Source organism: Plectropomus leopardus, chromosome 18 (genome assembly GCF_026936395.1).
Source record: "Plectropomus leopardus strain MGB_pleo_1.0 chromosome 18, ASM2693639v1, whole genome shotgun sequence".
Lineage (NCBI taxonomy): Eukaryota > Metazoa > Chordata > Actinopteri > Perciformes > Serranidae > Plectropomus > Plectropomus leopardus.
In genome coordinates, this window is record NC_142193.1 from 31,923,077 (window position 1) to 31,938,186 (window position 15,110).

The following is a 15,110-nucleotide window of genomic DNA, read 5'->3' on the forward strand; positions in this document are numbered from 1 at the left end:
TCTCGTCCTTCAGGTGGTTTGATAAATCCTTCTCCATCGTGATCTACAAGAACGGGAAGAGCGGACTGAACGCGGAGCACTCCTGGGCCGATGCCCCCACCGTGGCTCACCTTTGGGAGGTGTGTATGTGTGTGTGTGTGTGTGTGTGTGTGTGTGTGTGTCTGCGTGTGTGTGTGTGTGTGTGTGTGTGTGTGTGTGTGTGTGTGTGTGTGTGTGTGTGTGTGTTCATGGGCTTTTGTTGGTCTCACGTGTGTGTTTGATTACGAGCGTCACATTCTGTTTGTCTGAAGAGAGTGAAACTGTGCGCAGTGAGAGAGTCATTTCCGAGAAAATGCTGATTGTAGAAGAAATACTTAGAGAGAAAGAAAGCAGCACAGACGATGATGAAGCTGCTGCCGTCGCCGCAGCTGCTGAGCATCCAATTACTGGTGCTGCAGCACAGCGCGGCGCGTCATGTGACTAACAAACAACATCTCGGTGTCTTTAGGCCACAGTATATGCAGTATAGATATCAATAGTTTTACATTTGGTGGAAAATAACATGTTTATTTAGCGCTTTGGTGCGTGTGATCATACCAGTGCAATCAGCCCGGTAAACGCTATCTGGATTAAGAGCACACGCAGGTCGTATGAGGCATTTTTAAGGGGCTTTAATTTTGAAAATCCACCTCAGAACGTCCTGGACAACACGCTACAGCCATTTTTAACCTTAGTGGTTTGATTTCTTTCAAAAACATACTAAAAAAGGCAACAAAAAAAGGGAAAATGTATAAGATAAAAAGAAAAAAGCAAAGGAAAAAGTATATTTTTAATTATCATTAAAAATGTATAAACTTAGTATATTTCAACGTATGTTACACAATTACAGTATTTTTTCCAGGTTATTTTTTGTGTTTTTTAAACTTTCTTTTTATTTCTTTGTTTCTCTTTTTTAACTTTTTCTTTTTTTGGCTTATTTTTGGGTTATTTTCTTTAACATTTTTGCATTTTTTTGCAAATTTTTGGGCTGTTTCTTAAGCTGCTTATTGCCTTCTTCCAATGTCTTTTGAGAAGTTTTCCAATTATCTCAGGTTTCAAAGGGTTAAAAAAACAGAAGAAAAATTCAGCTGCTGTTTGAAAATGTTCAGTTTAGTATCATGGTTACTAAAAAATACAAGGTTGCAAAAAAAAAAGCCAAAAGTGATTCTTGGTTTGCGGCCTGTGAATGGCTTTAAGAAGTTCGTCTGCACTTTGTGACACGAGTCGGCCTCAGTCGTCGAGCTGAGTCGTTTCCTGTGACGCCATAATCCACACAAAGATCCCTCTGAAAGATAAATGTTTGTTCAACACCTGACAGCTGCCCTGCAAATGCTGCGATTATCCGTATTCTTCTCTCCGATTCATTTTCAGTAATGAAAAAATGCAGCTGAGTGAGACGGCGATTCTCTCGCAGCAGCAGGATCAAATGTCATAAATGTTTGATATGTGATGCAGAGAGCCGAGGCGTCGGGGGTCTGCAGAGCCTTTGGAGGAAGATGACTCATTTCCTCGAGTAGATTTGGGATGTGTTCGGTGCTGATGGTATGAGTGCAGAGATAAGATCTAAAGGCTGCCATGTTGGCTGCTGAGTGCTGTGAGACTGTTTGCAATATAAGCGTTATTATCTCCCCCGCTGAGCTCTTTGGTCGAGACAGAAGTGGAATTTTCCTACATTACCAATGAACTTTACATTTTCCAGCGAAAGTGAGAAAATGTAAGCAGAAAATGTCTAAAAAACGTCTAAAATAAGCTTTGAGCTGTAGAAACTCTGCCACATGAAAACAAGCACATACACAGAATGTGATTCTGAATTTTTACTTTTTTGAATCACAAGTACAGACAAGACAAGACATGCAGAGTTATTTCGACTCATGCGGGCGCAGGTTGTACGTGCTCGCCGGTCGTCTGTGGTCTTTGCGGTGCGTTCGCGTGCAGCACAGACGACGTGATAAGACACATCAGTCGGAACGAGGTCTTTGATGTCCGTCTTTGAACACTAACGCATGTAAACATACGTGAAAATGAGCAGAAGTGGAGTCCTTTAAGAGCGTTTTGTTTTCTGTGTGTTCACGTGATGCTTTCCCTCCGGCAGTACACTCTGGCCACAGACGCCTTCCAGCTGGGATACACCGAGGACGGACACTGTAAAGGCGATGTGGACCGCTCACTGCCTCACCCCCAGAGACTGGCCTGGGACATCCCCTCACAGGTACACACACCCTGAGACACTGTCTGTGTTTAACCCCTTAGGGCCCGCTTTAATAACACACACACTCGTATCGCTCAGCGCACAAAATGCACTTTTCAGAATCAAGCCTTAAAAAACATTTTACCTATTTTCTACTTTCCTTGAGTGGTTTTTTTAACCAACAACAGTCCTAATTATAAATGTCATATTCTCATTAATTTTTAAGAATTTTAACCCTGTAAACTCCAGGTTTTGGTCATGGTGCCACTATGTTTTTAGATGAAAAAAACCAACATAAATGATGATGATCACAGCCTAGGTTATGTCAATGATCAGCAGCAACATTGATTTTTATACATTCATTTTTGGTGCAGTGTCAAATACTCACACTCACGCCGCTCTGCACACAAAATGTGCTTTTCAAAATCAAGCCTTAAAAATATTTTACATTGATATAATTTTCTGCTTTCATTGGGTTATTTTTTTTAACCAAAACTCCTAATCATAAATATCAAATATTCATTAATTTTCAGAATATTAACCCTTTAAAATCCAGGTTTTTATCTTGATGCCACTATGTTTTAGATTAAAAATGAAAAAAAAACACACAAAATTTTTATTTATTTTTATTTATATTTTGCTGATGACTGCCTGGGAACATCACAATGATTAGCAGCAACAGTGATTGTGACGGGTCACCTACTTCCTGCTAGAGCATGTATTGTCTCCATATGCCAAATATGGTAAAGAATGATGTCATCAGGCAGGAAGTCGTTGTTACGCTTTGATGGCTGTGGGATCAAAAATGTCAAACATGTACAAACAGCCCCTGAGGGCTCTGTGTCCTCTTAGTCACTCAGGACCAGACAAACCGCTCATGTTCAGCTGTCATTGTATCGTCGTCGTATGCAAATCTCGCTCTCTTTCCTGAGCCTGCCGGTAAGAGCGGGAACACGTTCGAAGGCTGCAAGTGCTGTTCAGTGTGACATGAAGATCATGCAGAGTTATTCCCAGCTGACCTGCCCGTACGAACCACTTCAGATTCATCGTCACGTTACCGAGAAGAAAGAAAAACAGTGCAAGACAGAGTAAGAGGAAAATCAGCCTAATGTCTTTTAATAACATTGGAAGAACATGAACAATAAAACAAAATAAATTCCAAAAAAGCAAGAAATTAGTCAAAAAAATACAAGAAAATTACCTGAAAATAAGCACAAAATAAACAAACAATAAAGGAGTAAAAAATAAATTAAACAACAAGTAAACAAGAAAATGTGTAAAAGATAATTCAGTAAAATAAATATGTACAATATACTTATTTTTTTCTAAATCTCCCAATCCCTTGCAATTTGGGGACATCTTTGAAAGAAATCAAACCAATTTGCTCTGGATTCAAGGGTTTAAATACTTGTGAAAGGCATCAGAACAACTCAAGAAAAGTGACGTTGATGCTGGTTTCAAAGGGTTAATCATCACGGATTTATCATGAACATATAGTTGAATTTCCCACTGGATAAACGTTAGAAAAAATATATACTGTCAGTTACAGTTCATCTTAATGAAATGTATTGTGTTAAAGTGCCAGAAAGAAATAAAATGATCATATTTTTAGCTCCTGGGTGAGAAAACAAAACGCTGTTTGCTCCTCTGGAGGAGGACGATGTGACCGCATCCTGCACAGACAACCATGACACATCACACACGCAGGTTTGCAGGTTCAGGTTTCAGAAAACCACGCAAAAGAAAAAAGCCCCGTGAAGTTAAAAAGGCTACAGTTAAAAAACAACCAGTATTAATCACAGACGAGGTTTTATTTCAGTTTTACTCTCTGTTTCATTGGCGGTATCATTTTGGAGAGTTTGAAGAGAAAGAAAATTACCTAAAATTAACCAAACAACAAAAGGAAAATTAAAAAACAAAACCAGGAAATAACCCGAAAAGCAGTCCTTAGATATAATAATAAACATGATATTAAAAATAATAATAAGAAGAAGAATTTCTGATCATTTCAATAATTATACACACAGATTTATTGGTATTTTTCTTTAGTTATTTGAAAAACTTCTAATGATTCTCTCTCTTTAAGCTTTTTTTTAGGTCATTTTCTGGCCACCTTTAACTTTTTTTAATGCATATTGTGGGACATTTTTTCAAAGCTGCTGATTGTCTTTTCTCTCTTGTTTTTGAAAGAAATCATCCAAATTGCTTAATATTTCGAAGATTTAAATAGTTAAGAAACTCAAACTGCTTTTCAACCAGGTTTCAAAGAGTTAAACACTAATGATTATTCTCACTGTTGATTAATCTATTGGTTATTTTCTTGATTAACCATTTGTTGTTTGGTCTATAAATTATTATAAAATGGTGAAAAATGTCCATCAGTGTCTCCAAAAGCCTGAGATGACGTCCTCAACAGTCTTGTTTTGTCCTTAACCCTCAAAGATATTCAGTTTACTGTCACAGAGGAGGAAAGAAACCCACAAAACATTCATGTTTAAGCAGCTAGAATCAAAGAATTTGGACTTTTCCTTTTTTGAAAGCAAACTTAAAGCAGAAAAAAACGTTTTTTGTTAGCATTTCACCTAATTACAACACATGGCAACGAGAATCTATGTGCTTATGTTTCTAGTGCAAAAAGAAACAGCTTGGAGTTCCTCTTTGAGGCGGGATGCTGCTCGATCTTTCTTTATAATTAAATCGTTATGAGCCTCTTGATGCCTGACGACATGTAACAAATATTAAAAATGTTAGTTTCAGTTTTACTGTGTGAGCTGACAGAGGCTCGAGGGAATGAAGAAACAACTGAAGGATTTGGCTTCAAGATAAACAAAAAGTTAAATGAGAAGTGCAGGTGTCCATAACGAGATCAGGTTTAAAGATAACAGGCTGAGTCAATATTCCACTTCAACCTTTGACATTTTTACAGTCTGACAATCCAGCAGCCTCAAAGTGACTCAGAGGAACGATTTACATCACTGATGCTCAACTTACAGCTCAAGGCCCAAATCTGGTCCCTGAGAGGGTGCCACGTGGCCCCAAACTGGATTCTGATTCAGAATAAAAATAATTAAATTCACACTGGGAATTGTTTTTGTACTTTTAGTATACGTAAAGTGGCAGAGTTGTTATGTTTTCCAAAAAAAGTGCCAGTAGTGGATCCCCCACACCCCCCCACAGAGGTCCTCAGACCCTAACGTCCTGAAATCTTAAATGTCCTAAAATCTGAGTAATGTCCTCAAAATCATAGAAAAGTCTTAAAAATGTCCAAAAATCAAATAAATGCCCTGAAATCCTAAAAATGTCCTAAAACTTAAAAATGTACTTAAATCTGAGAAATGTCCTATCATTCTAGAAATGTCCTAAAGTCCTGGTCTTATGTGTGGGGCCCCTGGCCTCCTGTCATTTTACTGAAGTGGCCCATAAGCAGAACAGGTTCAGTGTGGCTGATTTACAGGTTTGGTTTTTGGTTTTTCCTCTTTTCCATCGCTGTCCTGTCTTTGACCTCAAGGTTACTTTTTGGCCGAACCTAGTGTCTTATTGTTTTTCCTCCAGAACGTCTCACCCCCCTCTGACATCCTGCCTCCCTGAGTGTTTACATTCTCGACAAACTTTCATGAGCCATGTTCACAAATACAGGAAACCTCTGCCAATGTTTCCAAAATCTTACTGAGGAGGTGTCATTATCACACAGTGTTCCCCTCTATTATTACTCCCCTCTATATTTGTTTATTGGTGAAATTCCACACATAACATGCAAACAATGAACACTGAACAGAACCTCCCCAAAAATCAGTGAAATTTGAATTAATAGAATAAACACTGTTTAGCCCCAGCATGTGATGATTTTTTTCAGCTAATGACTTAATTCCACTTAAACCTTTTTAAGTAGTAATCAGACATAAAACGAGAGGAGAGAAATGCAATCTACTGTAATCCAGTACAGATACAATATATTAAAAACCATTTTTATTTAACTCCACCGGCAGTTTTTTAAGGCCAGTTAGTGTTGGTGGTGTAATATAATCACCTCTGATGTTTTACACTTCAGGGGGTTCCTGGTTGTGATCCCCAAGTTATCAGATCAACTCAAATCTAAACAAAAAAAACAGCTTAAAAAACAATTTAATTAAGTCAAATTAAAAAAATTAAAAAAGCAAATTAAATTAAATAAAAAAATAGATTAAAAAAATATTACATGCAATCTACTGTAATCCAGAACGGTTAACCTACAATATAATCGTTTTCTCCGCAGGCAGTTTTTGAGGCTGGTTGGTATTTGACAGGAGCGTCAAACCTTTGAACCAGTTTGGTAAAAAAGTGACTTCTTCCACAACTCAGCAGTGACAAATTATTATGAGCAGTCACAGATGTGTTTGTCACAGAAATTTGAATATTGTTACACTCAGCTGCAGCTCATTGTGAAAGCATGAAACTGGGGGGGTTAAATTCCTCTGAGTTATTTGGCGTGTAGGAACAGATGTCGTGACAGAGGATGAGTCTGTCAGCCGGAGGGAAAACATGGTATGAAATTATCCTGATAGTTCAAAGACAAAGACTGTGGGACCACTGGGCGGAGGGAGGCGCACAGTATTTTTCGTATTCTGCAGTTGAAGGAGACCACCTGTGCTGGCGTGCCGTGACTCGGCAGGGATTTGCTTCTTTATTACAACTCGGTGATCCGATGTGTCTTTAACTGAAGGCGGTTCGTCTTTAGAGGGGATATTTAAAAGCAGCATGCACGGCTAAAGTCCCCTGTTAGTTCGCTGCGAGTTTTTACTAGGGCTGTCAAAGTAATGTCTTAATTTGAATTCATTTAAAGAACCGAAACACGGCGACCACTTTGAAATCTTTGAAATCTTAGCCGGAGAGCCGGAGAGCCGTGAGTTTGCTTCCAGCTCACAGTGGACGAATCCTCACGGTTAAAAGTGGTGTCGGCTTAAACGTCTTAAATATCGGCCGATAATATCGGTCGGCCGGTACTCAAAATGTGCTCAACCAAACAGTCGATCTGGCAGTTAAAGGGTTAAAGCCCTAGAAACAAGGTATTCAGAACGTTCTGAAGAGAGATTACCTTTGCATACGTTCACCTCATTATTAGAAACTTTGGACACGCTAAATATGAACATCAGACTTTATAACTTTATTTGTTTACTTTTATATATTTGTGACAGAAAATACGGAAAACTATAATCTCTCCCCTTCGGTAAATGATAAAGCTGAAACTGATAAACCATTAACGAATGACCCAAGTTTACAACCTCATCCTGTGTTTTTGTCCCTCGTGGTCCAACAAGTCTTACATTTTCCTTTCACTCTCATCACGAACAGAAAAGTGAAAATGCTCCAAAGAGCGATGCAAGCTTTCAGCTATTTCAGCTGCAAACACAAACGTTTAATTGTTCATTTGGAGCAGAAACTCACCCGACAGTTATTTTTTTTCAGTGATTGCAGGTTGCAGATCAGTGATAGTAGATGTCAATAAGTGATGTGAACTAAACAAACTCTGCTCTGATCTGGCGAGCTGAGAGGTGGTTTCCTGTGGCAAAAGTCCCGTGGTTCTTGCTGTCAAGTTATTCAGCGTGGGCTCCGCTGAGGGGAGAGGCCGGGATTTTCCCTTTAACTGCCTGAGCGCCGGGTTGGTTTTATAATGTGGCTACCGAAGCACACGGAAGAGGAACCTGTCAGGAGGAACGTCTGTTGAGGCGTGCATTAGGGAGACCTTTAAATGACGCCAGTTTCATCTTGAGTCACAGTCTATTAATTGCTTTCTGTTTAATTTTCCCCTCATTATGTTGCAGTGAATGGAATATTTTAAACATTAATAATAACGAGCAGTGTTAAACCTGCAGAGAAGTGCACGTGTGTTCAGTGCCTGCATGCCTGCATGTGTTTAAAGTAGGGCTGTCATCTCTTTGCAGACAAACTCCTGCACACTGTCTGACTTTCATAATAAATCAAGTTATTGCAACATTTCAGTGACTAAACCTCAGACAGAGACCCGGTTTTCCTGTTTAACGTCTAGTTACCGAATTGTTGCAATAAATTGATTCATTTGCAAGTTAGACAGTAATAATAGTAATCATAACTTTATTTATATAGCGCCTTTAAAAACAGGTGTTTACAAAGTGTTTAATCAGACAAAGCGAGGGCGGGAACTCCAGGAATAATAAATAAACATCAAAAAACATGCCAAACAGAGAAAGGTCTCGAAAAAAATGGAGCCGTAGCCCAAAAGGAAAAACCTTTAGTGAGTTATTGAAAAAAAAGCAGGTGCTGCCACACTAGCTGCTCCTGTTCTGTTTTGTTAGAGGGGAACCTCTAAGCTTTAAGACCAAAGTAAACACCCTACAGATGTTGAGCGACACTGACAAATGTCTTTTCTTGTAAAATGTCGGTATCATGAGTCGTCCTCCATGGGAAAATCTTCTCTCTGTGGCATCGCGAACACAGACCTGCACATTCCAGTATACGTCAGCGGCTCAGCCACGGGCTCCAGATTTCTCCATAATCATTACTTCAGAGTTAATTGGCACATATTGAATTTTATTTCACAAAATGTGAACACATGGGCTCGTGGCACGATGAAATAAAATATATTGCAAATATAAATGGCAATTACCTAAAACGTATTAAATATATAGCACTGCAACAAAAAAGTGCATATTGTGACGTAAAAACACTGCAAAGGCACAGCATGTTAATAAGCCCCATAATACCAAGAACAGGGCAATAAAATAGTTTCTCTGCTGGGAAAAAAAAAACAGGTTGACATGATAAATGAGGCCCTTAACCCTTAGGGACTGTTTGACACATTTTACGTGCTTTTCATACTTCCTTTTATTGATAATTCTGACTGTTATCATGCATATGGCATAAATTTAGTCCAGACTGTGTATTCTTGTTGAGTCAGTGAATTTCCAGCTCAGCTCCTACGATAAGTCTAAAATACACTGTGGAAAGTAAACAGTTTCATTCAGACTGTTAAGGTCAAAAAATGCTCCATTGAAACCCACGAAAACTGCATGTAGACTTTTTTTTTTCATTTAAAAACATAGTGGCATCATGACAAAAACCTGGCATTTAAAGGGTAGAAATTCTGAAAATTAATATTTGATAGTTATGATTAGGACTGATGTTGGGGGGGGAAACTCAATGAAAGTAAAAATTATGAACTCATAATATATATATTTTTTTAAAGCTTGATTTTGAAATGGAGTGTATGTAATATAAAAGCGGGCCCTCAAGGTTAATCCATACTGTAGGTCTGTAGGTATGTTTTTACAAACTTGGCATTCATGAGTCACACATACTGTATGAATGAAAGTGTATTTTTCCTGATGCACCCCTGTATTAACTGTACTTTAGCTGCTACACGTCCTTAATTGCACTTTGTGCTTTGATTCATGACAATTACAGCTGCATTTTCTCTAAGTAGTGCTTTATTTTACTGATCCGAATACACATGGAGTTTAAGTTTACAGTTTATTGGACAGAATTTTGGCAACCTGCCACAAAAGCAGGCGGTCGATACTGTGAAGCAGAGTTTTTTTTTTTTGAAGTGTGACAATGTGCTTCCCTCTCGGGGCAAAATTCCTCAGTTAATGTCTGCTGAATCAGCCGCTGGCAGCTCTAGTCTGAAGTGTAATCATGCATGTACCGACAGTTATTATTACTGGGTTACTGTGATGATAAAGAAAAGTTAAAAATGTGATGATTCAGAGGCAAGTTCTGCAGTTATTATTAGCTTCCTTTTTCATGATTTTTGTGCCGATTTATAGACATTTAGTTGCTGCGAACTTGCTGGAGTTATGATTCCAGGTTAAATTTGATGAAATTTGGTCTTACTGATACCTTTGCCTTGTGTCATTCCCTCCGCGCTCACCTTTTAACTCTCACTGAGTCTGCGTCTTTGCTGTTTTTACCCTCTCTGCTGACCTCACAGTAAAAGTCATCTGAAGGACATGAATGAGGAAGTCCAGAGTACAGATTATTCTCAGTTTGCGCAGATCGGAGCACGCCCTGCGTTTGTCAGCAGGCTGCATCATTGCTTGAGTGTCAGTTGCTTTCTGAATCACAGAGCTGCTTCTAAAAACAATACCTGTACACTCAGTGCGAGTGACGAAATGTCAGACCACATGATGGAGAGACAATTTAAAGAAAGTTAGCTGATAAGCAGTGAAGGAATAAACCTGTCTCAGACTCTGTGTACATTGGCTCACACTTCTGCTTTGGATGTGCGGTTCACGTAACATGTTTGTTTAAAATCTCTGTGTGTTGTGTACGTATAAGTCAGGCCTGTTTAAGTCCGGCCTGGGGGTGAATCATGGCCCGTGGCCCAGTTTTTAAGAACTGCTGTAAAAACACAGATAGGCTGCCACAAAACACCAACATTTGAAGCCAAAATGCCAATAGAAAAACACCAACAGGCCGCCACAAAACACCCATGTTTGCAGGCTAATGGGCTGCTGGAAAACCCAGACAAGTCGCTACAAAACAAACACATTTGAAACTTGAAAAGACGCTCTGAAAACATCAACAGGTTGGTATATAACGCCTACATTTGAAACCTAAAAATCTACTGGAAAAACATCAACAGGTCGCTACAAAACATCCATGTTTGGAGCCTAATTAGCTGCTGGAAAAACAGATTGGTTGTTACAAAACACCTATGTTTGGAGCCTAATAAGCCAATAAAACGACACCCAGTGGGAAAACAGCAACAAGTCGCTACAAAACGCCCATCTTTGTAGCCTAAAAGCCCATAAAAAGACACCAACAGGCCGCCACAGAACAACCATGTTTATACCTAAAATATTGCTGGAAAAATACCAACAGTTTGCTACAAAACACCCTCATTTGAAACCAAAAAATGCAACAAAGAATGGTTACAAAACCTGTTTGAGCCTAAAAAAGCACTGGAAAAAGATTGACAGGTCTCTACAAAACATCCATGTCTTCAGGTTGGAGGAATTATGTTTCTGGGTTGTCTGTTAGTTTTCCAATTCTGGTGAATGTGATATCTCAGAACCAACAGGATTTTTCTAATTTTGGCACCGTTGTTCACTTGGACTCAGCGATGACGTGTTTCGAATTTGGTGGTTGACAGTTCAAGGTCACTGTGACCTTGCATCTGTCATTCTTGTGAACACGATATCTCATGAAGACCGTAAGGAAATTTCTTCAGATTTGGCAAAAACGTCCGCTTAGACTCGACAATAAGCTGATTTGATTTTGGTGGTCAAAGGTCACTTTGACCTGGGCTGTCACGGTCATGTGAACATGGGTGAATTTTTCTCAGGTTGGGCACCTGGTCGCTACCTTTTTATAAAGCCTTAACTGAGAGCTCTGGAGGTAAACACCCAAAAATGTCCCGAACACAGAAAATAAGAAAATCCAGTCAGATGGCAGAGCGTCTGCAGATAGATGTACAGCTAAACACTGAGGCATAAGTGAAGATTGCATGGGATTACCTATGTATGCATTATTTCTTAGGTAAATCCTGCTGATTATATCTTAAATATTTTAAGTATTAACATGTCTGGTACCTTAAAACAACACGCACATTCACCTGAAAGCAGATGGGGGCGATAATCTAAGATTACCGCCAATTGTTCACTGGTTTGCACCAGTGAACAATTGGCGGTAAAATTGGCTCCTTCCCTCAGCACATTTTCCAAATATGTGAACGTGTGTCCATTTTTACTACAGCACATCTAGGGTTTTTCCAGATGATTGAACGTATTTGGTCTTGTGTTGGGTTGTGTGCAGTAAATCTCATTAATCACGCAGAACTAAATGAAGCGGTCTCCAAAACTGCTTTTCCTGTTTCTTTTACTGTTTCCTGACTCCGCTTTGTGTTTGTGATCCCATCATCCTTTTTGCCAATCTCTCAATCTGTTAAAAAAAAAAAAAACATGAGAAGGTTTTCTGCACGTAGTCAGAAATTAATCGGAAAAGTGCACAGAGAGATTTCTTAAGTTTGTGACAAATTCTGCCTGCAGTCATGTGTGTTATTGGAAGTGCGTGCTGATGTACAGAGTGACTAATCACAACTTGTGCTTCAGGCAGATTTATCAGAAACTTCTAAAAAAAATTCACACACTCTGTTTTTTATGGGATTACATTTAAAGTGCAAATTGAATTTGGGTATTTTAAAGGGGAAAAAAACTGCAGGTTAGTGTGTTAAGCAGAAAGGGAAGGATATAATTTTACAGGAAAAATTCAGACAAATTCTGATAATTTCTCACAAACTATTAATTTTGTCCAACTCTCTGCAACTGACTGTTTAAAACAGGTTAAAATCTAATTTCCTTGTAGAGCCATGTGCAGCGTATTGATTCACTCAGCCTCTCTCTGTTTATCATTAGACTGCTGCTGGGGCAGAGTCACATGGCGACAGGGCTAACTGTTAGAATCACATAGCTAATGTTACCCAACAGTTTCTAGATTTAGAGTCATGGGATGAAATCTAACTGATCTCAGAGAGTCTCCTGACTCGAGGACAGGACTGGACTGGACTGGACTGGACTGGACTGGACAGGACTGGACTGGACTGGACAACTGCGTTTACATACTTGTTCAAGTTGAGGTTATTATCCAGGTTGACACTGAGATTTTTTGGGCTTAATTTTGAGACAGTGAGCTAAGGTGTTTTGACGTTTAAGCATCAACAGTCCCAGGTCTAATCATTGTAACCACTTTCTTGTAAACGTTCAGCTGCAGGAGCTCTGGGCCAGCCAGCATTTGAGACGATGGATGTTGGGTGTAGTCATTTGTGGAGAATCATTATCAGGGGTCTTTTTCCTCAAAATCAGATATTTATGTAGTGTTGCTTTGTATTTGTGCAGAAACCGCAAACAGCGAATATTTTCACTATTTTATTAATTGTGGTCAAACAGCTGCAAAACTTTTCTTTTCATCTTTTTATGAAGTGTCACAGAAGTCATGCAGCAGGAAGCTCTGTGCTTTCTAAACATTACCCTCTCTGCCCAGGACTCAAAGTGAAACTCATCTATGCTTTCACTATTGGTGAGAAATAGCATTACTGAAATATTAATGGATGTTATGAGGGAAGTGTTCTCCTTTGTTTGAGTGAGTGGAGCCATTTTGGCTGCGTTGGCTCTCTCCTGCAGAGAGAGCAGGAGGAAAGCTGCTAATGGACGGTCCTTCAGGGCCGCAATAGCCGGTTGTCAGTGAATTAATGAATTTATTTGCGAGTTCAATCTGGTGCTCTTATGAATTAAAATATATGGAAAGAGTTGAGAAACTTCAAAGTAAGGGCTGATATTTATTGAGCCTTTTGCAGATGATCTGCATAGCATTTTATTTTAATCTTCACTGATAAAATTGATCAATTAAATACTGCAAAGAAGGTGTCCCCATAGGAGAATATTTTTACTCTGTAAAGCCTCAGGGTGTTATTTTTATTTATTCATTTTTATTTAAATGTTGCCATCAGTTATTTAAGTAAGGGAAATATATATATATATATATCCTAGACTAATTGCATAAACTACAATTTTCAAGCATTTTTTCCTGTTATGATTATGATAATTATGGCCTAAACTTAGAAAATTGTAAATAAAAAAATAAAATAAATTTCAAAATATTAGGAAAAACCCAACCCAAAAATACAGACAAACTGAGGGCTGTGCTGCACATGTTGACCGACTCTGTGCCACATTGATGCAGTAATTCACTCTATATTCATTTTATATTCTAATAATTTGAGATACTGGATTTCTGATTTTCATGAACTCTATAAGCCATAATCATCAAAATAAAAACAAAAAAAGGCTTGAAAAAATTAAATTAGGAAGAAAAACAAACTTTCTGATGATATTCAGATTTTTTGAGATACAGCCGTAAATGCTTCCTGCTGACAGTTTATTCACTGTGCAACTGCCCGTCTACCACGAATATGTATTATTTTATATTTTCATAAATGGCCATTTTTCCTCGTATTTTGACTTCATGTGTTAGTTTCTCGGTTTTTTCTTTTACACACATGTACTGAGAGGTGCTGGAGGCAGCCTGAGATCAAAGGTTTTTATCGCTTGTCTGTAATTTCGCATTACAAAAAAATGTCTTCTTCACTTGAAAGAAGAAAAGAGCGTGCACAGTAGTTTCACGCTCGACTCGTCGCCCGCAGGCTGCATCTGATTACCTTCATCGTTGCCTTTTTCTGCCTCGCAGCACCGTGTGTCAACTCTGATGACTTGACTCGCTGCCAAAAGAAACAAACTTTACATGCCATGTTGGTGAAATTAATATTAATCACCTTTGTCCCATTTCTTCCTCTCGTCTGTGTGCGTCAGGTTCAGGCTCAGGTGTGCAGCTCTCTGGCTGTCGCTCAGGCGCTGGCGGACGACGTCGACTGTCACGTGTTTCCCTTCCGAGAGTTTGGAAAAGGACGGATCAAGAAGCTGCGCATCAGCCCCGACGCCTTCATACAGATCGGCTTACAGCTGGCGTACTACAGGGTAACACACACCACACACTGCGGAGCGGAGCTGGAGTTTCACTTATTCATGTCAGTCCTGGAAATGAAGTGAATTGACTTGTTTCAAAATAACGATATTGTCCATCAGCGACATTCGGACATTATTCTCCACCAGTTGAGGATCTAAAATGACCCGTTTGTACGAAAAAGTCATGGAATTTGCAAATAGTAATTTCCAGGCTGGGAAAAGTTTTGGAAAACTAAATATACCCTGAAAGTTTCATTAAAGTTTTGTTCCAGAAACCTGCATAATAACACGAGGTGTTCAAGGACCATCTGCAATATTAAATCCAACAACACTTTCTGTTTTTACATTTTGTAGTTGTAGTAGAAATTGGTGATTTTTAGGGAAAACGTGTCTTTGGAGGGAATGTTTTAAAATAAACAAACACAAAAACTTTT

The 15,110-nt window shown here is 38.9% G+C and overlaps 1 protein-coding gene across 2 annotated transcripts in view; it reads left to right on the forward strand.

Moving 5' to 3' along the window:
- Positions 1–15,110, forward strand: part of cpt1a2b (carnitine palmitoyltransferase 1A2b) — a 50,266-nt gene that overhangs the window by 21,979 nt on the left and 13,177 nt on the right. For both annotated transcript variants that reach the window (XM_042505752.2, XM_088069466.1), the window contains exons 12-14: positions 14–119; positions 2,111–2,227; positions 14,524–14,688. In XM_042505752.2, coding sequence (XP_042361686.1) covers positions 14–119; positions 2,111–2,227; positions 14,524–14,688 — 388 coding nt within the window. The remainder of the gene's footprint in view (positions 1–13; positions 120–2,110; positions 2,228–14,523; positions 14,689–15,110) is intronic.